The 25,526-nt window shown below is 37.2% G+C and overlaps 2 protein-coding genes and 1 long non-coding RNA gene across 4 annotated transcripts in view; 1 reads left to right on the top strand and 2 right to left on the bottom strand.

Moving 5' to 3' along the window:
- LOC111456872 (GPI ethanolamine phosphate transferase 3) overlaps nucleotides 1-10,090 on the bottom strand; it is a 14,025-nt gene extending 3,935 nt beyond the window's left edge. The window contains exons 1-13 of the mRNA XM_023098920.1: nucleotides 9,749-10,090; nucleotides 9,609-9,643; nucleotides 6,440-6,561; nucleotides 5,923-6,012; nucleotides 5,661-5,780; nucleotides 5,411-5,494; nucleotides 5,138-5,215; nucleotides 4,792-4,917; nucleotides 4,620-4,709; nucleotides 2,875-2,910; nucleotides 2,701-2,756; nucleotides 1,711-1,858; nucleotides 88-523 (exon numbers count right to left, since the gene is read on the bottom strand). Coding sequence (XP_022954688.1) covers nucleotides 88-523; nucleotides 1,711-1,858; nucleotides 2,701-2,756; nucleotides 2,875-2,910; nucleotides 4,620-4,709; nucleotides 4,792-4,917; nucleotides 5,138-5,215; nucleotides 5,411-5,494; nucleotides 5,661-5,780; nucleotides 5,923-6,012; nucleotides 6,440-6,561; nucleotides 9,609-9,643; nucleotides 9,749-10,023 — 1,696 coding nt within the window. The 5' untranslated portion in view covers nucleotides 10,024-10,090. The remainder of the gene's footprint in view (nucleotides 1-87; nucleotides 524-1,710; nucleotides 1,859-2,700; nucleotides 2,757-2,874; nucleotides 2,911-4,619; nucleotides 4,710-4,791; nucleotides 4,918-5,137; nucleotides 5,216-5,410; nucleotides 5,495-5,660; nucleotides 5,781-5,922; nucleotides 6,013-6,439; nucleotides 6,562-9,608; nucleotides 9,644-9,748) is intronic.
- Nucleotides 10,091-16,487: 6,397 nt separating this feature from the next.
- Nucleotides 16,488-24,629, top strand: LOC111456873 (nitrate regulatory gene2 protein-like). Of its 2 annotated transcripts, none has more exons than XM_023098922.1 (6): nucleotides 16,488-16,697; nucleotides 17,050-18,167; nucleotides 19,370-19,554; nucleotides 21,762-21,985; nucleotides 23,051-23,381; nucleotides 24,082-24,629. In XM_023098922.1, the coding sequence occupies exons 2-6, from the start codon at nucleotides 17,402-17,404 to the stop codon at nucleotides 24,532-24,534; spliced, it is 1,959 nt and encodes a 652-aa protein (XP_022954690.1). In that variant the 5' UTR covers nucleotides 16,488-16,697; nucleotides 17,050-17,401; the 3' UTR covers nucleotides 24,535-24,629. The 2 variants fall into 2 exon arrangements, with proteins under 2 accessions (XP_022954690.1, XP_022954689.1); XM_023098921.1 differs by having other exon boundaries at nucleotides 16,833-18,167.
- On the bottom strand, nucleotides 22,247-23,790 carry LOC111456874. The gene is made up of 2 exons (XR_002712830.1): nucleotides 23,732-23,790; nucleotides 22,247-22,349 (listed from the first exon to the last, which is right to left on the bottom strand). It is a non-coding gene; the product is annotated as an uncharacterized LOC111456874 (long non-coding RNA).
- Nucleotides 24,630-25,526: the final 897 nt, after the last annotated feature.

Genomic DNA, 25,526 nt, shown 5'->3' with positions numbered 1-25,526 from the left:
GGGGGGGGGGGGGGGGGGGGTTGTTGGAGGTGAGTGACCGTATGTTATATACCAATAAATTTAGATCTTGAGAGATTTCCAACTTACAAATGAAGCTATTTGAGAGAAAGCTGCATGCACGCATGGCCACCATGAAGCAAGAAAGCATTAACTCGAAAGTTGTTCCACAATCTTCAGTTGCAAAAGAGCTGCCGCATTGTTTGCCAACCCTCTTTATAGCAATGAAATGGACAAAAAGTGATGCTACCATAATGCCGAAACCAAGAGTCATCAATTTTAAATTAAATTCTGTCCATTTAGAGCGTGCTAACTCAGCAATACTCGCTAGGAAATTAGAGTATGCGTCAATTTGCCTCTTAAGAGAAGGTACAACATCCATTCCGTCACTATTAGATAATAAGTCTTTTGAAATGTAAGACCAATTTTCCATTGCATCAGCATACAAACTACCAGTGTGAAGCAAGTCTTCATCAGAAAATCCAATGACTGATGAAGCAGTATAATTATCAATATACCTTTTCACCTACAAGACAGAATGCTGGTGCCATCAGATTGAATGATGAAGAAAAATGAAAGAGAATCATCTCCTACATAGCAGCATTATCGACTAAAATTACAGTATGCTTGAAAGTTAAAAGAGAACAATTTTCAATATCCTCTGTGTTGAAGGAAAAGTTTTTCCATGTCTAACTTCACACTATTGTACTATTTAAAGTCTGCAAGCTACAGCTAAAACCTTATCAATATCATCGTTCAAATGAATGGCCAGATTGAGGAAACTATTGCTCTACCACCAAGCAAAAGGAGCAAGAGCCAGTGATAGGCAATGGGCTTGGTTAAGAGAACTGACTAAAGCTAAAGTAAAAACAATCTTCATACGGTTCTTGTCTGCTAATAGAACCAAACCTAGGTGGTCTATCAAAAACTGTGCTTCATATGTATGTTATAAACAATGAGCCCTTCAATGTTTGTTAACCCAATCAAAATCATCACTGGACAACGTTTGGGAATTGAAATGATGTGATCATAGAATTTGGTGCAATCATACCAAGTACGATTTGGGAGGGGAAGGAGGAATGAGATTTGATTTTGAATAAGTTTTTAGAAGAAAGGAATGGCACTTAAAAGACAAATGAAAGATTTTGTACAGCTATACAAGGACAACCCAAATATCCTATGGATCAACACGGCCTTTTTTGAACTCTGGGAAGTTGGGAATGAAACAATGACCCATGGAAGAAGTTTGTAGATAGTAGATATTCATAAGGAATCAAGACACACTTGGGAGAACCATGTCTAGGTGGGTATAGGTTTCTCTCGCTGACTCGACTTGAAGTAATCTTCTATTAGAAAGAGGTCGAGGAACGAGTACAATGATTATCAAATCTGACAATGGTGTACATTATAATGGACAAGCAATACCCTGGGAAGAATAGAAAGTGGACAAATGCTATGCATTTTCTGGATGTCATATCTAAGCGCTTTCCAAATTCTCTAGGAAGGCAAGCAGGTGAAACATTGTAGATCATATTATATGCGGTGGATGTATGCTCCGGAGGTAAGAATGGTACATGTTTTCAAATCTATTAAATTCTTTAGGATTCATAAGTATGATAACTGTGTTCTATGTGTTATAATAATGAACATAACAAAAAATAATATCTGAATGGCATTGTCATCAAAGCAAACATGAGAGCTGCTTATCATTACCTGCCAGGAGTTGATACAAAGTACATTGACGTAATTCTGCATCCATTCTTCCTGTTCTCTGCTATTTATGTAGTTTCCAACCTTCATACCTTCCAACTTCCATGTACCAGCACCTAGAGCATATAACTCAGGATTTACACGCCCAATGCTGAAAAGATAACAACGCAAATTCGTGAATTCCTGGTATGTTTGCCCAAGAATTGGGAGCGTAGGTTACATCTACGAGTCAAATTTATTTAATTTCAAATTTTATTTGCTTAAGATTTAGTTTAACACGTTTTGCTATGTTTTTAGGATAGTTTGGATTGATCAATGTCCAAGATATATAAGAAGTCATTATCATCTGATAATTCTAGTTTTAAGAATTCAAACTGGATTTCTAAGTCCTAGTCTAAATATAACACGCTTGAAGGATGGGTTAGATTTTACTACAATGCTCCCAATTTACCGAATGAATCCCACCTCTTCACGCTCCTACAAAAAGTTCATAATTTCTTTGCCAAGTTCCAACTAGACACTAATATTACAAGTATCTTTTAAGAAGTATACAAAATAAACAACTTTTTTTAAAAACAAAACAAGTTTCATTGATAAATGAAAAGAAGGAACACTGATTATAATACGAAAGAACAAGTTACATGATTCCGATACTCTCTATAGGAGAGAAGAAAGAAATACGATGAACGTGAACAAACCTGAATGAGACTGCCAAAGAAGACGACAATAATAAAATTGACAGCCATTACAAAAAATCCTCCCAACCATTACGAAAGGAGATCCTACTCAAATGGATTCGGTCCAGGTAGGTTATCATTCATTAAAAGTGCACTTTCTTCCAATAGGTTTTTTTTTTTCTTTTTTTTTTTTAACTTTTTCCTCCATGGGGTCAAGCCTGGTCCTCATTAGTAATCTAATGTGATGAAATGAGAAAGCCAATACAATGCACATAAACATACAAAGGACAGTATTGGCATGATGCTTACACTGCACCTTCCAAAAGGAAAAGGAATTCCAAGCAATGCAGATAATGTCACTGGGAAATCAAGCTGCAGAGAGCAATTAAAATTAGAACAAGAGATGCAATAACTTGAAATATATATATATATAGAACTTTAAAATGTGGACAAAGATTTCCTAACAAGTCATAGATAGCACTATTCTAACCTGTTGGATGGTGCTAGTACATATCTCCCTCCCTTCCTGAAAAATAAAAAGATGGACAGTGAAACCAATCAATTAGTACTCACAAATTTGGTCACTTCAATTCCCACTATTATGCCATCTTCCAATTCCCTCAAGTGGTTTTCTAGCGAAGGCTAATCAAACTGTTGATAGAGTAGAAGATTTGGTTGTGCCACGCACAGTAGATCATGATCTAAATCAAGCATATACATGAAATGGGCATATCTACATCCTCATTTTTCTACAGTTTGACTCGTACAATACAGCTGTAGGTATATGATGATTTTGGGACAAGCCTTTTGTCAATTTTGTATATCAATGAAATAGTTATCTCTAGGATTGCTTTGTCTCACTCAAAAGCCTCCTGTACCAATAAAATGCTACTCATAATTACACCATAATTCTATTAGTATTAGCTAGCATTTCAAACTTCATTAACTTAAAGTTAGTAGAAAGACCAATGAATCAAAAAGTTGACTTTTCACTTAATGAAGAAAATGCCATTTAAACTTCCATTGATGGAAGAATTGATGATAGCTCTACTCTGGAGCTCACAAAAGATATAATCTCCTACCACCTATCTTGAAAGAATATCGTAGAGATTGTCTCTTACCAAAATATATATATATATATATATATATATAGTAGAGAAACTACATGATTGGGTAGACTTAATTCTATCAAATATCTATGCTGAAAAGCACCTCCCTAATCCCCCCAAACTTACCTATCTACTATTATTTTGTAATATTGAAAACCATGCACTCGTCATTCTTGCTCATTCCTCTAAAGGTCTGAATCGATCTGCAAATCTCCCAACAACATTCATAGTTAACCAAGGTTATCAGCCAACTGCTGCATTGAAGCCATAAAGCTTTCTAATATTGTCAACCGGGGGATAGTTCTTTCAGAGGACAGCATGCATTTGTTCCCAACTGAGTATGATAGCATGAAAATTAGATGTATACGGGTTATTACCCAAGCCCAGCCTTTTGTTCTTCCCGATTTTCACTATCCAAATATATGGAATAACTGCTGCTATTACTATCCCTCAAAAGTGAGTCCATTTCTACCATTATTATGATATTCCAACCACGGCTCTTAACACCCACAAGTTTAATCAATGTGACTATATCAACTTCAAGGCTTTCCGACTATTAATGAAAGATTCTCTGCACCCCCACACTCCCCCCAACACACACAAACAAAAAAAATAACATCAATAATAAAATTATGGTCAGGCATTTTGATACATATTGCAAAGGTAGTTAGGCACTTCGTCATTCGGTTAACAGAAATCAACTACAATTAAGAAACTAATAACTCATTGTACCATTAATGATAGTCACAGAAATCTAGTAGGGATTCAATGAAAAATGCAAATTTGTCTATAAGTTTGTTGATACTACTATAAAAAAATTTGTTTGTCTAACTGGTAATTCTTATTTGATTCATTCATGATTATGTCAAAGTAATTTATACATATTAATAGAAGAAAAATGGTCATAAAATATGCACACCAATTTTTGTTGGTTCCAATACGAAACAATGATTTCAAAGATTAATGTGAACCATTCCTGAAACCTAGAAAATGTTCCTGTTGAAAGTTAGTGAGAAAAATGATTTATTCTCAAACGTAAGAGTCCAAAAATGTATTTTTCAAAGAAAAGACCTAAAAGAAATTTAAATCCACAAATATCTATAGAGTTAAAAGAGAAAGAAAATACCAAATCTAGTTGACAAGAAGAAGTGCCAAATTCAGATGGTACGGATGCTGGAGGCTTCTTAAAGCTCATAGCAAATAGAGACGTCTCAACCTGCAAGGTATCACCATTATAATCATTCCAGAAAAATGTGATCAAACACAAATCAAATCTCCCTTAGTAAATTATATTATACCTCTTCTGCACTTCCTCCACCGTGATCGCCATTCAAAGTTTGTCCATGATCACCCATCACAAGAAGAAGAGTATTTTCATGTAACCCACCCGGTTCAGATTGCCTTTCCAGCACATCCACTACTTTCTGAGAAGAATGATGGATTAGCTATGGTTGAACTAAGAAAGGCGGAAAAAAAAAGGATAACATAATCGTTGTTGAGAGACTTATTTGAGCTCCCAAGATGCCTCAATATACCTGAGAATTTGAATAAATGACACAGAAATGGGTGTATAATGAATACTTAAGACCACAAACGACTCTTCCCTTCTGTACCGCTAGATCAAGTTAGATTGCTACAGCATACCTCTAAAATAGAATTATACTGCTCCAGCTTTTCAATCATTGGACTTGAATCAACACCAAATATATGCCCAGCATGATCCTATATCACATGCATTCAGTTAATTGTTTCTCACATAATACACCAAGCAACAAATGTTGGAATTTAGACGGAGGAGAAAAGTTTCCCATCTTCACAATTAAGGCATGATCTAGATGTGAAGCAAGAAAAGTAGAAAGAACCAAAACAAGATTAACAATGTACTTCAGACAAGAAGAAGGGGAAGAAAGTTATTACCACACCAAGAAAATGTGCGATAAGAACATCCCAATCATCTTCATACAAGGATGGAAGAAGATGTTCAATGCATCCATTGTCTACCTAAAACAAAAATCTTCAAAAATTTTAGCAGCTCATTATGCCTTGAAACTAAGACAACATTCTTGATGAAAGCGAAGTTTTCCATTGAAAAAGAAAACTAAAGGGAAGAAGTCTATCCTGAAATGAAATAAATTCACTGTAAGAAAGAAGACATCACAAAGCATACCGTATGAAGATCTTTAACATTAAACGAGGGATAGGGAAATGCTTTTTTAAAATGATGAGGAAACAATTGCATCCATGTGTCATCACCCATCATCACCACACGTTTTCCATTCTGAACAAGCTGTAAATTAATTTAAGTTGATAAGTAACCAAATAAACTTTAGATGTTTAAAATAATAAACACGGGTGCACATGGAGATATTGGTTAATCAGCATCTGTACAAGCAATAGGCAGATGCGTTAACAGAGATGCAAGAATCAACCTGATGAATCAAGTTGTCTTCAATAATTGCTGGAGCACCAAAGCTGTTTCCAACATCAATAAATGTTGGAAGTCCTCCAGTCGTAATGCCCTGAAAAAGTACAACAAAATCAGAATCAGACAACTTCTGAACTACGATTTGATAACCCCACCCCACAAAAGAAGGGAGAAAAGAGAACAACAGAGAGAAATAGCTGCAACTTTGACTTATTGCCAAGCCAGCCAACAAGACGGAGAAGGTTAAATTTTCAGTATGTTTACAAATACATCAAAATAATTTCATTAAAAACCGTTTACTACACAAGTAAGTTAGAAGTATAAACAATATGGGCCAAGTAGGAAGCCAAAGTTTTCACGTGGCTTATATGTACGCATTCTTGAACAATAAGTCATGTTCGACTACTGGAGAGTTGCCACCAGACGTACGAAAATCATTATGAAAAGCTAAAAGTTGAACTCTCTGAAGTTGAGATATAGCACGATAAACATCACATCTGAAATAACTAAAAGTACATTACCTTCAATCGCTGCAAACTCGTTGTGGGTGGATCAGCAATAGCTTTGAAAATCTTGGCAGACAAACCCCGTTCTGATGCCATCTTGTGCAGTACTCGTAACTTATCCATCCATGGTTTCGATTCTATGACAATGTACACGAATGATTAGTCTTAATTTCAACATCACGGATTAAAAGTGTGACAAAAACCTCATCACTTGTAATGGGAGTTAATGAATAACAATTTAGAAGCAGCCCACCCGTCACTTGTATCACATAATTCAAAATACGCAATACAAACTTGAAAAACAACTTATATTAAAACACTACGGTGTTGTAACGGAAGTGAGAGCATGATCGATCGTACTCACACACACAAACAAAAATTAAACAAAGAGACAAAAAATTACATGGTTCAGAGAGAAGAAATTCCCCTACATCCATAGGTGGTAGCCAATCACTATAACCAAAGTGTTTACAAGTGTATCTCTCACACTCTCACATTACAAAGTCTCTCTTACAAAGTTCCTCTCAATTGCCTCTACTCTCACACTACAAAGTTCCTCCCAATTGCCTCCAGGCAAATACAAAATGACAATGACTCCCCATCTCAAAACAATGCTAAACAAACCTTTATATAGGCATAGCAATATTAATTTTATACATGAATCAAGATGCTTCATATATCAAAATAATGTATCAAAATAGACGATGAACCAAAAGGGTTATGAACCAAATAAATGAAAGATGAACCAAATAAAGAACACTTGTGAACCAAATAAATGAGAGTGATGAACCAAATAAATGTTAATACATAGGAGATGCATGAACCTATTCTTCATGACAACTTACAACAATCTCCACCTTGTCAAAAGATCCCTAAGCAAATAACCGGTTTAGCTGCAACCAAAGTCAACATGCTACTTCTTCCGTCTAATATTGATCAAATCCAAGCAATGCTAAAACTGTTCACGAACAATCACCTTTGTCAACATATCCACAGGATTATCAGCAGTTCCAATTTTTCATAAACGAATGTCTCCTTCCTTGATAATTTCTTGAACAAAATGAAATCGAACATCAATATGCTTGGTACGAGCATGATAGATTTGGTTCTTCAACAAACAAATAGCACTCTAGCTATCACAAAACACATCTACGTGTTTTTTAACAATACCCAAGTCATTAACTAAACCATGGATTCAAATAGCTTCTTTAAAAGCTTCAATGACGGTCATATACTCTGCTTTGGAAGTAGACAATACAACAATAGACTACAACATTGAACGCCAACAAATAGGTCCACTAGCCATAGTAGATCGACACTTATCAATCTCCACTTGTCCCTTGGAAGCAATCGACATGTCATTAACATAAAAGACCAAGTAGATAAACAAGTCGTCATCAAAGAACCGAAAATACACTCAATGATCAAATTGATTATCAATGTACTAATGCTCCACCATGAAGTGATCAAACTTCATATACAATTGATGAGAAGATTGTTTTAGCCCATACAAAGATTTCTTCAATCTACATACCAAATGTTGTTGCTCAACTACTCGAAAACTAAATGGCGGTGTCATATATATTTTTTCTTCCAAATCTCCATGCAAGAAAGCAGATTTTACATCGAATTGTGCAAGCTCAAGATTAAATTGAGCAACCAAAGCCAATAAAATTCAAATGGATGGAGATTATCACAAATCTTGGAAATATGATTTCCAAGAACAAATAAGCAAGCTTGCAATGAGAAACTTATCTTTGTAAATTGATGATTAGAGTGGTGCAGCAGAAACGTGGTGGACCTATTTGTTGGCATTCAACATTGTGGTCTACTGTTGTATTGTTTATCATCAAAGCAGAGTATATGGCAGTCACTGAAGCAGAGTATTTGTTGGCATTCAACATTGTAGTTTACGGTTGTATTGTCTACCATCGAAGCAGAGTATATGACAGTCACCGAAGCTTTTAAAGAAGTTAGTTGGATGCATGGTTTAGTTAATGACTTGGGTATTGCTCAAAAACACAAAGGTGTTTTGTGATAGCCAGAGTGCTATTTGTTTGTTGAAGAACCAAATCCATCATGTTCATATCAAACATATTGATGTATGATTTCATTTTGTTCAAGAAATTGTCAATGAATGGGACATTTGTTTATTGAAAATTGAAATTGTTGATAATCCTACGGATATGTTGATAAAGATAATTGCTCTTTAAAAGTTTTGACATTGCTTGGATTTGATCAATGTTGGACACGGAAGAAGTAGTCTGTAGACTTGATGGCAACCAAACCGATTATCTACTTAGGGATCATCTAACAAGGTGGAGATTGTTGTAAGTTGTCATAAAAAATAGGTTCATGCATCTCCTATGCATGTATTGACATTTATTTGATTCATAACTCTCATTTATTTGATTCATAATTCTTTTGGTTTATAACTCTCATTTATTTGGTTCATCTCTCATTTATTTAGTTCATAACTCTTTTGATTCATCTTCCATTTTGATACATGAATCATCTTGATTCATGTATAACGTTTATATTGTTATGCCTATATAAAGGTTTGTCTAGCATTGTTTTGAGATGTGAAGTCATTGTCATTTTGTATTTGCCTAGAGGCAATTGGTAGAAACTTTGTAAGAGAGACTTTGTAGTGTGAGAGTGTGAGAGATACACTTGTAAACACTTTAGTTATAGTGATTGGCTACCACCCGTGGATGTAGGAGAATTTCTTATCTCCGAACCACGTAAATCTTTGTCTCTTGGTTTAATTTTTGTTCGTGGGTGTGTAAGTACAATCAATCTTGCTTCCGCTTCCGCTTCCGCTACAACAATTGGTATCAATAACATTTGGTTGTGGCATTAGGGAACAATACACTTGTAAACACTCTGTTTATCTGTTTATAGTGATTGGCTACCACCCGTGGATGTAAGGGAATTTCCTCTCTCCTAACCATGTAAATATTTGTCTCTTTGTTTAATTTCTGTTTATGGGTGTGTGAGTACAATCGATCTAGCTTCTACTTCTGCTACAACAATTGGTATCAAAGCATTTTGGTTGTGGCATAAGAACAGCAATTGGTATTAGAGCATTTTGGTCGTGGCATTCATACAGCACACTGGTTTAACTTAAAATAATTGAGACTGGTTACATTCTAAACTAGCAAAGCAAGTGAAGTGAGCTGACCTTCAAAGAATGTACTGGGAGCAACAAAATCAAACCTGACATACAAATTGATATAAAAGAAAACAAAAAGGAAGATTAAATAATCAAATCGTAGTCAGCAAATAACAAATGATGAGAAACAAAAGGGAAATGAAGAAAACCGTAGAGCGTCAAAAACAATGATGATGATGCGGTTAACGGCGGGCTTGGTCCAGCACCGGCTGGAATTCGCTGCACCGGAGGAAGGAGGAACCGAAGGATTGCTGTCAGAAAGTGAATCGGAAGTGAAACAGGGAGACTGAGAAACATCGGAGCAGCGACTGTAAAAAGGAAGCTCAGTACGAGTAAGAAGAAATCCTTTAACGAATATCAGAATCGCAACACCATGAACAATCGTTATGGCCCAAAACGGCCATAACAGATTCCATTTCCTCATTCTGGTTTCGCGAACTTGAGATTCAAAACACCCTCCAGTTTTCAAAACCAAAACGATGAAGAACGAAGCCGCGAGAGACGAACGGCGGAGAAAGAAACAAAGTCGAACTTAGTCAAAGTGAGGCAGGCCCAATAGTTAGCTCCGGTCCATTCTGATGAACCTTCCGCGGCCCAGGCCCAATAAATTACGATTTCTTTTTGTCTAGGTAAAATAAACATATGAATTATCATATTTTTAATTTTTTTTTAATGATCTGATGCGATCTCACATCTCACATCAATTAGAGAGGAAAACGAAGCATTCCTTATAAAGATGTAGAAACTCTCCCCAGTAAACATATTTTAAAATTGTGAAATTGTCAGTAACAAGTTAAAATAGACAATATCTACTAGCGGTGAGCTTAGATAGTTACAAAACCACATAAATAATTTAATAAAATCTTAATAATATTGACTAATTTTGATATTTAAAACTATATAAATTAAATTATAACTTTCTCAAAATTATATGAACCAAATTTATTATGTTTATTATATTTTGTCACTCTAGCAAAAAAATGGATATTATAAGTCAACCGATATTACATTCGAGAGCTTAAAATAAATTAAAATAATTAAAAATTATTTTCTAGATCAATAAAAGGCGCATTTATTTTCCATAATTCAACGATAATAATTTTAAAATTAAATCACGTTTATTAAAAGTGCTTGAAATAATTTTATATTAACAATTTGACTAAATAGAAATATTATTCTAAAATTGTTTTTTAGCTGAAAAATATACATTTACTCAATTTTTTTATTATTATTACTTGATTTAATTTGATTTTTTTTTTCCAACTCCCAATTATTCATCATTTCATCCATTTCTACAAATAATAATAAAATAATAATAATAATAATAATAATTAAAAAAATATAATAATAATAATAATAATAATAATAACAACAGTGTATGGCGTGACTCCTTTTTTTTTCTGTTTTTCTTTTTTTCTTTTTTTAATTTTTCATTATAACCTGCACATGAAAGGCACTGTATAATTTTACGGACAATTATTATTAAAAAAAAAATAATAATAAATAATAAATAAAAAGTTGCCTTTCACGCTTCCTTTTAGCCTAAAATTCCCGGTCCCTACTTTTGGAAGATTGATGAAGAAAGGACACGTTCGCTTCCCCATTGCTTTTCAAGCTTTTTGGTTCGTACCTATGAGTTACCACAAAAGTTTGGTGGCCCATTAGTTTTCGCATTCATGTAAGAATTTGAGTCATACCTGTTAAGCCTAAAAATAAATGCTTCGTAAATGACATGGCACAGGTACGGGAGGGCCCAATGCCTCGATAGAACTTGGATGGATGGATGTTCGGGAAGTCCCGATGAGATGAGTGACACGCAGGCCTATTCTCGATGGCATGACCGAGCGAGTTGTGATGGTCGACGACACCTCGATAGAACCTGGATGGATAGATGTTCGGGAAGTCTCGATGAGATGAGCGACACGCGGGCCCGTTCTCGATGGCATGACCGAGCGAGTTGCGATGGGCGACAACACCCCATGGCACAGGCACGGGAGGGACAATGCCTCGATAGAACCCGGATGAATGGATGTTCGGGAAGTCTCGATGAGATGAGTGACACACGGGCCCGTTCTCGATGGTATGACTGAGCGAGTTGCGATTGCTGACGACACCTTAAGACTCAGGATGGCATCAAGACATATGAGCCATGTCGTTGGAGATCGAGATGATAAGAGGAAACACGATGGTGCATTGAGGGACCTTGGCCTTGAGCAGAGGCAAGGTTGAGCTGAATGACTTAGCCTAGTGTAGAGGCAAGTCAGATATGTCGCAGACGATGGAACATGCATGCGTAGGCGTGTGGTCGAACAAGCTTGGATTCCGTACAAGCAATGTTCGATTGGCGAAGACGAATCTCGCCTAAGGTCCGACAAAACCACAAAGTCGGGGCGAAAAATATATATAGGGCTTAATTCACTTTAAGGCTAGTCGTGAGTGTGTCAAGATCACAACGCCGTGCGGTAAAAAAAGTAGGACCGTTTCTTTCTTCAATCGGATTTTACAATCCACCCCTTGGACCTAGGTCAACCAAATAATTAGACTACAAAGCGGTTGATCTTTGCAGTCATTTTGTTTTAGTTGGTATTGTCAAGATGATAATTACGAGGTTGAATTGGACTTTGAGGAGCAGATTTAGGATGGTATAAAGAATAATTAGTAACTCCGATCTAGGTCACCCAAGTAAGTGGATCTACAATCGGTTTGGTTGGAAGAAGTGTCTTATGTACAATGATACGTGCCCAGTGGCCCTTCAACATGTCATATGTGTGATATACTTTGATATGTGATGTTATATACGCTATAGAATATGTCAAATAATATAATGGTATAAATGAAATAACGTGTTATGTAATGATAAGCTATGTTATGTTATGACATGTCATAATATGCTATGATACGTTACGCTATGTTATGACATGTTATGATATGTTTTGACATCATGTCTTAGAAGCTATGTTATGCATGGAATGATGTATAAGAATCATGTATGTATAATTACTAGGTTTAATTTGTTATGAAAGAATGGAGGTTATCTGACCTCATACAAAACGGTGTGTTCACGTGTATCGGGATACTTTCTCGTTATGTTATGTTAGTACATGTGCGTGCCTTCAATGTTTATGTTTGCTATGATATCATGCATGTCTTTCTCTCCATGGTGTCTGGCGACGTGTCAGCGTGTTTAACCCAACAGAAGCCGAGCCCAAGGGGTACGTATAGGAGGTCGCTTGGGGAGTCCATGTGTGCGTGCGTGGGGAAATACCACACATCCAACCCTGACAGAATTGGAAAGAGCTCAAGGTTATGCTATGTTGTTTTAGATGATAGGTTTTCGTCATGTGCTACTCTTACATTTCAGGTAAAGGTAAGACACCCTTGTACGGATGATAGAGGCAGTGTGTGAAGACCATGGAACCAGTGTTAGGGTAGTTGCATTTCATCTTCCTTATTAGTCTTAGGTTAAATTAGGGCAACGTGTTGTTTTCTAATTTTTTGACGTATTGTTTATTCTCGTTTCTTACCTGTTTTGGATTGATTTAAGAATTTTATTTTTAAAGTGTAAGTACACGACATCATTTCTGAACTATTTAAAATGAATGTTTCCGCATAAAAAAAAGTTACATCATACACATTGTAGCGGCTATATTTCAATAGAAAAATAATTGTGAGATCCAACAACGATTGGAGAGGAGAACGAGTGGAACCTCTCCCTAACAGACGCGTTTGAAAATCATAAAGCTGACGGCGATACGTAACGGGCCAAAGTAGACAATATTTTTTAGTGGTGGACTTGGGCTGTTACATCGAGTGTAATGCCCGTAATTTTTCTTGCCTAAATTAGAGGCGCGACTACATGCATGCCTTTGATAACATATGTGGAATTTTAAAATAAAACATTTTTAAACGAAACCATGGACTTATATGTTTAATTTAAAACAAGAAACTAGATCCTATCTTGACTTCCATGGCCATTCCAACATTCACCTTTATCCGTGCAGCGGCACTTTACCTTTACCTGGAAAATAAGAGTAGCACGTGTGTTCAATATTTTAAGAAATACTCAGTATGTCACCCCACTGTTGGGGCTAGTAATGCAATCACACACGTATATGATTGGACCTATTCTTTAAAACCGTAGTATGACCTTGGACTATTTCCACTTCCGAGCAGAGTTGGATGTGTGGTACTTCCTCACACACGACCCACGCACACACACATAGATTCACCAAGCGGGTTCTTATACGTACCCTGTGGGCCTAGTTTGATCGGACATAACGCGCTAACACGTCGCCGGATGCCACAGAAAAAAGGACATGCCGTATGATATCATGACAAACATAAATATCGAAGGTACGCGTCCATACTAATATAACATAATGGGGAAGTATCCCGATATACATGATATACATAAATGCATGAGGTTCCCTTGGTTTAAAATCATAGCATAACATCAACATCATTTCCTATTTACTTTCATCCATGACGTAGTACATATATGCATCATGTATACGTGGTAGTCATCATGACCTTCAACTTATATCATCACATAATTCATCATATAGTTTTACATGGCAAAATATAGCATGATGTACATAGTGTTTCGTTTCATTCACATCACGACATAATGGATATCATATACATACATAACATAGCATCATATGTCATTACATAGTACACGTAAACATAGCGTAAACATTATGACGCATGCAGGGACTACGGGACATGCGTCATCATACACATTCAATTCTCTAACTCCAACAATAAGGTCACTTAGGGTCGTGGAGCAAGTCCCTAACTATTTTATAGTTGCTTTGAAATTGTCCTTCCATTCTTAGCTTCACCTCTAAGAGCCCATATCACATTCATGGGACATACTATTAAACTTGATCTAGCCAAACATAGTAAATACTCCCAATATTACTTTTAAGATTATTTATAATTGAGTAAATTGGGGTCTTACTGACCTCAAATGCCCTTAGTAGGGTCAAAAACAACTTTAGAATATATGTCACTCAACAAATACAATGACACACAAAACTCTCACAAATCTTGATATCAAATTCCCCGGTATATAATATATGATTAAATCTAATCCAAATAACCAAATCAAATCAAAACTTATGACAATTTACAACACTTTCTTCTTTGCCTGATTCCTCTGCCTCGGATCCAGTTCCAATTTCCTCCTCCGAGTCTCTGTGGTTTCCTCTGCTCTCAACAACAACAATAACGCTTGTTGGAACTAATGCTCCTCGCCGTCGTGCCGAATTCGTGTCATCGACTGAGATACACTGGTAAGTACCCTCTCTCTCTCTCTTTCTCTCCCTCACATACTCATGTATATTGGCGAGGATGTGTTGCATGACTTAGAGTGTGACAATGGTGCTTATGACTTACGGTGTGACAATGGCGCTTAAGAAAGCGCCTCTCGATGTGATGTTTAAATTTTTTTTAAACCATACATATCAATAAATTTTTTTTTTTTTTTAATTTCCAATTTATCAAAATTTAAACAGAAAAAATAAAGTATTTTATTAAAGTTCCGGGTGCATACTTTTTAGTGACCCACAAGTCAAAAAGGAGAATCATGGCCAATAGACTTGAATAGAAAAAAAAAAAAAAAAAAATCGGCCGATGTGTCGGTAGCTTATAATCAAAACTTTGGAAAAAGATGGGACAATGGTGAAGGAAAAAGGGGTCAATGCCGGTAGCCGGTGGCTGCACGTTATGATGGCCAATTCCCCTTATTATTCTTATTCTTATTCCTACTTGGAAGCCAATTGCCTTTAGTATTAATATTTCTGCCTTTTGCTTTTAAATATTTTAATAAAAATTTAAAAGGAGTCTTTGTTTTTATTACTTAAATTAATAAAAATAACCTTTTTAACTTTATACCTTATTATAAAAACAAAAATATCATTAAACCTAAAAAAAATTAAAAATACTTTAAAACTTTCATAAAAAGTTCAAAAAATATTTTTACAAAATAATATATATATATATATATATATATATATATATATTTTAAAATTTTTTAAGTAATTTTTAAATATGGTTGTAATGCTAAAAGTATTTTTAAACTTAAAAAAAAATTAATATGTATTAATAAAACTTTTTAAATATTTTTAAAAGTTTTTTAAAATAAATATTAACGAATATTTTTTTAACTTTAAAAAAAAATTTACTAGTATTTTTTAGTATTATTGAGAGAAAAAAACAAAGTTGAATGATTTAGCGTTATTTAAAGCCATTTAATTCTATGTTAATTTTGAATTAAAATATTATTTTATCAAAATAAAATACTAACAATACACTTTTTTTTTTAATAAAAATTTAGAAATACTTTTTAGAAAAAAAAAAAAAAAAAATTCAAAGTACCTCTTCTTGATTGAGGCTCGACTATTTGTCTCAGTCATTTCTGACCATGTCTTGGAGGAGGCTCGACTCCTTTTCTTTTGGAGTAATTTGTTCGACATTTGAGGATTTATCAATCTATTGGCACGACCAAGTTTAGGGTATGACTCTGATATTATGTTAGACGAACACGACTCTCTACAATGGTATGATATTGTCCAGCATAAGCTCTCATGAGTTTTCTTTGAGCTTCTCCAAAATGTCTCGCTCATGAGTTTTCTTTGGGCTTCTCAAAATGTCTGACACCACTATAGACCACTATAGAGTATTTGATCATTTTCTAAATTAGCCAACTTTCATCCTTTCATCCTCCCACACAGGTAACTGTTACCACTATGAACATTAATTATCTTGTTATGCTTAGACAAAGTGATTGTAAAAAATCTCTCGTGAAATGGAACAATCTTGCGTTGAAAGTTCTAGCAGAATCATACGATTTTTTGGACCAATCCCCCTTTTGAACACAGTAAATTCTTCGCGTAAAGAAAGAAACAGAGAACCGCCATTAATGGTGGTTATGATGATGATGATTATGGATAATTGCAATTGGTGGGTTCTAAGATAAGCTTTCCAAGTCATTGGATGCCCCATTGATTCTCGATTTTCGAGCTCACGCATTCTCTCTCTTAAACTTCCATTTTGTGTAGAGGACGAACAGAAACAGGCGACACTCTGCTTCAGGTACTCAGAAATCACAAGCTTCTTCTCGATATTACTGAAAATTTTCCTTTCTGTTCGACGATTTTTTCAGAAACCATCTGTGGTTGTCGCATTATCGATTGGTTATGGTTGATGATGTTCTTCCGGGTGTGATAGGGGCAGCGGATTCTGCGGCTGGCAGTTTCTACATGTCAGAGCGACTGTTCTAATGTTCTTTTCCATCATTTCATCAGTTAAATATTCTCCTGGAGTAAAATAATTCTGCGATACTGTTCTGAGCTTGTTTGGTTGTGAGATTAATCAGATTTTGTGTTTTAAACTGATTCTTTTCCATCTTTCGTTGTCTTTTGTTATGAATCCTTGTCCAATCAAGCGCTGTAAATCGTAACGCAAAAGGAGTCGAAGTTTGAACCTCAGCTAAGAAAAGCATCGTCAAGTTTCGGTGGTATTTTTTTGTTTCCCTTGTTCTTCGATCTTGTAATTTGGCGATTGGGGCTTTGCTGGTTATGAACTTCTTTTTGCTGTTTGTTTGAGCTCTGTAATCACCTGAAATCAAGGTTGGAGAGTAGCTTCTTTAATGGAGTTCTGAGGCATTGTTTAAGTTAATTCTAGGTTTGGGGTTTCTCCCAAATCATTGTGCTTCTTGATCGTCTTTCAATTGCTTGCTTGCGTTTGTGATTGAAACTCCATAGCCAATATCTTTCATTAGCCACTCATTTGGTGAAATGGGTTGTGCTGCTTCAAGTATCAATGAGGAGGAGAAAGTGAAGGCATGTAGGGAGAGGAAGAAGCTAATGAAACAGTTAATAGGGTTTAGAAAAGAATTTGCAGATGCTCTGTTAATTTACTTGCGGGCATTGAAGAACACAGGTGCCACTCTTAGACAATTTACTGAGTCCGAAACATTGGAGTTCGAAGATACTATTTATGGCTTGGCATCTCCTCCATCACCACCTCCTCCCTTGCCTCCCTCTCCACCACCACCTCCGCCGTTTAGCCCTGATTTGAGGAAGCATAGAGCTGAAGATGGCCGGAAAGATGAATTTATCCCAGAAGGAAGCATTGTTACTGATGATGATGAGGGTGATCATTCCCCATCACCTCCAATTTTGAGCTCATCCTGGGAGCATTGGGATCCTTTTGAGCATTCTTCTGTGCATCAACAAAAGAAAAGTGAAATTGTTGGGCCAGTTGAAGAGGAAAATTGGGTTGAGACTAAGAGTGAATTTGAGGAAGAAGCTGTAGAAGATGTTGTGAATCCAGAGCAAAGGGACTTGGTGAATTGTAGTTCTTCTACGACTAGCTTGCATATGAAATTTGCTAGAGACATGGGCATGATATCATGGAAGAAAAGGAAAACGTTGGGAGCTGTGGTGAAGGAACTCGATGAGTATTTTCTTAAAGCATCCAGCGGTATAAAGGAAATAGCTGTTCTTATTGATATCAGCGTTGGAAATGATTTTCAGCCACATAACTTCAGGGAAAACAAGAGTAAATTCTCTCTTTCTTTGTCCACTTTTTTGCCTTCTTTGTGCATCATTTACAGCTTTCATATTTGAATTTCTTAGAGATTGTTCGAAAAAGAACCCATTAACTATTGGTATGGTTTCATTTCTTCCCTTTGATTATGGCGTTGAACTTATTTGATGAGGCTAATATTGAGCATGCTGCCCCTACATCCTTCTTGCAATTGTAGTGTAACGACTCAAGTCCACCGCTAGTAGATATTGTTCTCTTTGGGCTTTCCCTTTCGGGCTTCCCCCCAAGGCTTTAAAACGCATCTGCTAGGGAAGGTTTCCACACCCTTATAAAGGGTATTTTGTTCTCCTCCCCAACCAACGTGGGACACGACATCACATGTAGTCTGTGCCTTCCAATGTATCTGTTCTTAACTCTGGGAGCATTCAACACTAGCAAATTTGGTATGCTGATGTTGTTGTTGTTTATTTTTATATGAAACAAAAAACTGGAAAAAAAAGCCTAAAGCCCGGGGTATGAGACCTCCCTTGCTCAAGGAAACTACTTACAAAATGCCTTTCAACAAAGAAAATGTTAGGAATCACGAATCTCCACACTGGTATGGTATTGTCCACTTTGAGCGTAAGGTCTCATGACTTTACTTTGGGCTTCTCAAAAGGCCTCATACCAATGGAGATGTATTCCTTACTTATAAATCCATGATCATTCCCTAAACCAGCCAATGTGCGATTCCCTCCCAACAATCCTCAACAGAAAAATAAAAGAGAGAGGATAGTTATAAAAGAATTTGTTAAGGCTAATGTACTACGAAGAAGGATTAAGCTGTATCAGAGACCAAAAATTAGATAATGAAGTAGACTTGTCCTAAAAAAGTATCTTATTTCTTTTCAGCCATAAGCTCCACAAAGGGCACGAGAAGTGCGGATTGTTTGTTTTTTTTATCTCTTTTTAGTTTGTTATGCTGATATTTGTTGCTTGTAATCTAATCAATTATGATCTTCGTCATGTACATGTACTATCCATCCATGTTTGTTCTTTAGTTTTTATCTATGTCATTGATGAAAATGTCAAGTGGGAATTCTCTGAGAGTTGTTCATGTGGTTGATGGTAATCCTGAGTGGACTCGTCTTAAAATGTTTTCGGATAGGACAATCATCAGTTCCCATTATTTTTCTGCAAATCCCTTATGCGATTCTGCAACCTATGATTTACAGGGAAGAGAAGCAGTTCTGCTAAGGTCTTCAATGCACTATCGCGGAGGTGGTCATCTAATTCACTTCAATTTACAACAGATACAGTTGAGTTTTGTGGTTCCAATGAACCATGTCGGCCTGGAGCTCATTGTATCACCCTGCAAAAACTTTATGCAGTAGAGCAAAGACTTCAAAAAGACGTAAAGGTAAATAAAATAAGAATCGTGCTGAAATGAACTGGTATGCAATATCTTAGAGTATATGTTTGTTTTCCTCGCTGTTGCCATGAAGAAACTTCTCATCCTTATCGTATTCCTATAGGGTAGTTTAATTTGAACATTTTCCCCCTTATCTCCTAAGACCCACTTTGGCATGTGGAAAGTAACTCCTCAAAGACATCCTCATATGCAAGATGAAGTCCACTTTTCCTCTTATTCTGTCATGCTGGTCTCCTAATTGGTGTTGCTTGTACAAGAAGAGTGAGTAGAAATGTTAATTCAAATACTAGGATTTTCTTTGTATCGCTCAACTGATGACTTCCTAATACGTTTCATGAGAAGCTAATATTTCTAACTTCTTGAGTTTGCTTCGATCACTACTCGCCTCCTTCGCCTACCTTGGATCGATTCATCTTCTTCCGTCTCTAGTCACTTTTTCATCTGGGAACTCTCCCTCTCTTTCATATGTAGTGAGGATTGCTTCATGGTCTCAAGTGATGATTGCCCTTCTTAGATGTTCTCTCAACAATCATCAAACCAATGGTTTCTGATTCTCCTTCATAGCAATAGGTAATCTCTCGAGGTTCTTTCTCAAGCTTACTAAAACCTCTTTCATCTTATTAATTTCTTTCTCCATCCCTTCTAGTCCGTCTTCTATTTGCCTTGACGTGCTCTAATACGAGTTTGTTAAGTATGTGATATCCAAATCACTTGTTAAACACACGGAAAAATACAGACATATAATCCAAGAACCAACACTATTCTTTTGAGAGTTCTTCAATTGAAAGTGGGTTATTTAGCCAATTTGATAAAGATAGCAACAGTCTTATACACAAAATACTACCCACTAAACCCCTACATAAACTTTACCGCTACTACTTTTCTGTTCAGCACGCATGCTCCCAACCTGGTCCCCACCCCACAGTTTACAATCCCTTTTTCTTCATAACAGGAGATCTTACAACATTTTTCTTTGTAGTCTAATTTTCTCATGGTCAATATTTCAAGAAGAATACCAAAATCCAGAGTTCCTAAATTTTACTTACTATTTATTAAGAAAGATATGAAGTATGTGAGTGTAGATAGTGTATTTATAGAGCCTAAATATTATCATTTTCAAACTTGGGAAATTTTTAAGCTAGTTAGTGTAGAATGTACTTCCTGTTTGAGAATGAGAAGGGCAGTTTAGTGTAGATATGAAAAGCTCACTTTAGTTTGAGTTTGCAGGACTAGTACTTCATATTTTTGTTGGCGAGTCTTGTAGAACATTGGAAAACAACTGTTTTCATTCAACGATATTTTTTAATCCAACTCGTGCTTTTGACCTAGTATCTACTGCTACTACAACTCGTGTCTAGCCTATTAGGAATCACGACTCTCCACAATGGTATGATATTGTTCACTTTGAGTATAAGCTCTCATGGCTTTACTTTGGGCTTCCCCAAAAGGCCTCGTACCAATGGAGATGTATTCCTTACTTATAAACCTATGATCATTCCCTAAATTAGCCAATGTGGGACTCCCTCCCAACAATCCTATCCTCGAACAAAGTACACCATAAAGCCTCTCCTGAGGCCTATGGAGTCCTCGAATAGTCTCTTCTTAATCAAGGCTCGACTCCTTCTCTGGAGTCCTCGAACAAAGTACACCTTTTGTTCGACACTTGAGTCACATTTTTACTACACATTCAAGGCTCACAACTTCTTTGTTTGACATTTGAGGATTCTATTGACATAGCTAAGTTAATGGCATGACTCTGATACCATGTTAGCAATCACGACTCTCCACAATAGTATGATATTGTCCACTTTGAGCATAAGCTCTCATGGCTTTGCTTTGACCTTTTGGGGCTTTGCTTTGGGCTTACCCAAAAGGCCTCGTACCAATGAAGATGTATTCCTTATTTATAAATCCATGATCATTCCATAAATTAGCCAACATGGGTCTTCCTCCCAACAATCCTCAACATAGTCTTCATTGCTCTTAAAAGAAAATTTTTCTTCTTTTAAAGTGTTTTTGAAGATCATAACTTACGTAGTATGAAATGATGCCAACTAAATGCAGTTTCCATTGATATATTGATACTGGTGGTGGTGGTGGTTCAATGATTTGTACATGATTCTGTATGCTTCATAAAATTTTATTGAGAATTTTTTTGTGTCCTCGTTTCTTTAAATTTTCTTCGTATTTTGTAGGAAGAAGAGGTTACCAATTTGGAGCGTGAGAAGAAAGCTTTGACACTGCAAAGACAAGAGGATGAACACTATGATCGGACCAAAACTGAGAAAACTTTCCAGGCTGTTGAGAGTTTAGAGACTGACATTATACGTTTGCGGCAAGCTATAAGTGAACATTGTGCTTCAATATTGGCGCTAATGGATGAGGAACTGTACCCGCAACTGGTTGCTTTAACTTCGGGGTAAATGCACATACCTTTCAATTGAGCCATTGCAAGAAAATCTTACCTTTCTTTATTTACGTATACAGGGATATTCAACGATGACTTTCTGAATGAAGAAGAATGAACAATTGTTTTCTTGCTCTCCTCAGTTTTCCTATTGTGATTCTTTGTATTTTCCCTCACCACCTGTATATTTGATTTGCTTACCATTCATGGACCTCTGTACCCCAATGTTAATGTGAGATCCCACGTTGGTTGGGGGAGGAGAACGAAACACCCTTTATAAGGTTGAGGAAACCTTTCACTAGCAGACGCGTTTTAAAAACCTGAGAAAAGGCCCAAAAGGTAAAGCCCAAATATGACAATATCTATTAACGGTGGGCTTGGATTGTTACAAATGATATCAGAGCCTAACACCGGGTGATGTGCTAGCGAAGAGGTTGAGCCCCGAAGGGGGGTGAACACGAGGCGGTGTGCCAGCAAGGTCGCTGGACCCGAAGGGGGGGTGGATTGGGAGGTCCCCCACATTGATTGGAGAAGAGAATGAGGGCCAGCGAGGATGCTGGGCCTCGAGGGGGGTGACTGTTACAAATGGTACGAGAGCAAGACATTAGGCAATGTGCCAGTGAAAAGGTTGAGCCCCGAAGGGGGTGGATTGTGAGATCTCACGTCGGTTGGAGAGGAGAACGAAACACCCTTTATAAGGGTGTGGAAACATATCCCTAACAGATGCATTTTAAAAACCTTGAGGGAAGGCTCAAAAGGGAAAGCTCAAAGAGGACAATATCTATTAGCGGTGAGTTTGGGCTATTAGCTAAGGTTTATCCTTACTAACTTGATATTCAAAACGAAATGAAACAGCCCCAACACCTTACAAAAAACATATTCTCCTCACTAAAATGTTCTAATCTTCATTCATTCTGTCGTGTTATTGTAGTTGGGGGAGATCTTTTAAGACTGCATATCAGTTGTTAACCAAAACTGCTTAAGATTATCAAAACTATACTCGAGCTAAAATAATCTCTCCACCTTTAGCCATTTGTTAGAGATCCGTATTCATTTTTCTGCTTCATTCTTGTACAGGTTATTGCACATGTGGAAGATGATGTCTGAATGCCATCAAATACAGAATGAAATCTCCCAGCAGTTGAGCCATCAGATTAACAACCATGACGTAAATCTAAGTACAGATTACCATCGCCAAGCCACTGCTCAGCTCGCAGCTGAGATAACTGTCTGGTACAACAGCTTCTGCAATCTCGTGAAATATCAGAGGGAGTACGTAAAAACCCTCCATAGGTGGACTCAACTTACTGACTTCCTTGTAGATCATGATAGACGGAGTGTCTGTTCATCTGTGGTTCTTAACCTCTGCGAAAATTGGCAGAATGCACTTGAAAGATTACCTGACAAGGTACTTGTTCTCAGTTTAATTTAAGTAGGTACTATGCCATAGTTACTTCATGTGAGATCCCACGTTGGTTGAAGAGGAGAACGAAACATTCCTTAACAATGGAAACCTCTCCTTAGGAGATGTGTTTTAAAACTGTGAGACTGATGATGATACGTAATGGTATCAGAGCCAAGCAGTGAGTGGTGTGCCAACGAAATGTTGGGCCCCCATGGAGGGTGGATTGTAAGATCCCACATCGGAGAAACATTCCTTATAAGGGTATAGAAATCTCTCCCTAGCAGATGTGTTTTAAAACCGTGAGGTTGATGGCGATACTTAACAAGTCAAAGCGGACAATATCTGTTAACGACGGGCTTGGGCTGTTACAGATGGTATCAGAGCTAGGCACCGAGCGGTGTGCCAGCGAGGACACTGTGCCCTCATGGAGGGTGGATTGTGAGATCCCACGTTGGTTGGAGAGGAGAACGAAACATTTCTTAATAAGAGTATGGAAATCTCTCCCTAGCAGACGTGTTTTAAAACCGTGAATTTGACGGCGACATGTAACGAGTCAAAGCATCTGCTAGCAGTGGGCTTAGGTGGTTACACTTAAGTCATTGAAAATTGGCTACTTTAAGTAGGTTTTATGCATGAGAACCATCAAAACTCTATTCTCCTCTCCTATTAATATTCACTCTATTCCCTCCCCATCTTCTTACAGGCAGCTTCAGAGGCCATCAAGAATCTCTTGTCAGCCATTAACTCCCTGCTACTCCAGCAAGTGGAAGAACAGAATCTCCAAAGGAAATACGAAAAGCTGGATAAGAGACTTCAAAAAGAGATGCATTCCCTGGCAGAGATGGAAAGAAAACTTGGGGGAAGCTTTGTGTGTGACGATGGAAATGAGAGTTTGAGCCCCAAGAATCCTTTGTCAATAAAGCGTGCAAAAACCGATGCGTTGAAGAAGCTTGTCGATACCGAGAAGGCCAAATATCTGAACTCGGTCGAGGCTGGGCGGTCCATGACTTTAAACCATCTGAAAACAGGCCTTCCCAACGTTTTTCAGGCGCTTATGGGATTTGCTAGTGCCTCTGTACAGGCTATGGAGTCTGTCTGTAGTCATGTTACACCCAAAGAGTGTCGTGATGATGCAACTGTGAGCTCTACAAACTGAGATTGATACCCATAGAACAGAATTTGCTTGCTCTGCAAGTTCTTCATCTGAGTTTAGTCATTCTATCGAAATATGGAAGTCCAGATTTATATCAGGTAATGAAATTTGATTAGCCCTAACATAGATGAGTTTTAAATCACCTAAATACTCCTAAGAACCTAGTAGATCTCTACAACAAAAATGACTAAGAAAGTTTAACAAATCTAGTAGAAGTGTGATGGTGTCACCAAAGTCTGTCTCGTATCTCCTTTGTTACGCCCTTAGTACTAGTGGCGCCTTTGCCTAGTGGTGGGAGTACACATACCTTCGTGTTAGGCATGATAGTGTACCATGTCGAGATGACCAAGTGTCTTTATCTGGTGGAAATGACTAGGGGTCTCCTGAGCAGGACCTTTGCACTGTAAATCCATCCTGAAAGGGGGCGTGAGACCATGCAGCTAACCTAGTAGTTGGGCTGCACATGGAGGTTGCTCCCCAAGATTCAAAGCAACTCTATGGCCTTGTGAAAGGGTCGCCAACTAACCTTCCATGAATGATGTTTAGACTAGCTAGATGTCATACTATCCTAACATATTTTATGAGGTAATGTGTAACAGTCTAAACCCATCGCTAGCGGATATTCTCCTCTTTAGACTTTCCCTTTCGAGCTTCCCCTCAAGGTTTTTAAAATGTGTCTGCAAGGGAGAGGTTTCCACACCCTCATAAAGAATGCTTAGTTCTCCTCTCCAACTAATGAAGGATCTCACAATCTACCTCCCTTCGGGCCCCAACGTCCTTGCTGGCACACCGCCTCATGTCCACCCCCCTTTGGGCCTCAACCTACTCGCTGGCACATCGCCCAATGTTTGGCTCATATACCAATTGTAATAGCTCAAGCCCACCGCTAGCAGATATTGTCCTCTTTGGGCTTTCTCTTTCAGGCTTCCACTCAAGGTTTTTAAAATGCGTATGCTAAGGAGAGGTTTCTACACTTTTATAAAGAATGCAATGTC

Source organism: Cucurbita moschata, unplaced genomic scaffold (assembly GCF_002738365.1).
Source record: "Cucurbita moschata cultivar Rifu unplaced genomic scaffold, Cmos_1.0 Cmo_Scf00019, whole genome shotgun sequence".
NCBI classification, from domain to species: Eukaryota; Viridiplantae; Streptophyta; class Magnoliopsida; order Cucurbitales; family Cucurbitaceae; genus Cucurbita; species Cucurbita moschata.
Note: the sequence above shows the minus strand (reverse complement) of the source record. Positions and strands in the feature narration are given on the sequence as shown.

What these genes read in the sequence shown, in the direction of transcription:
- LOC111456873 (XM_023098922.1), top strand. Translation starts at nt 17,402, where the DNA reads ATGGGTTGTGCTGCTTCAAGTATCAATGAGGAGGAGAAAGTGAAGGCA. An exon ending in TAACTTCAGGGAAAACAAGA is followed by an intron (nt 18,168 to 19,369) that starts GTAAATTCTCTC and finishes TATGATTTACAG; the next exon opens with GGAAGAGAAGCAGTTCTGCT. An exon ending in TTGAAAGATTACCTGACAAG is followed by an intron (nt 23,382 to 24,081) that starts GTACTTGTTCTC and finishes ATCTTCTTACAG; the next exon opens with GCAGCTTCAGAGGCCATCAA.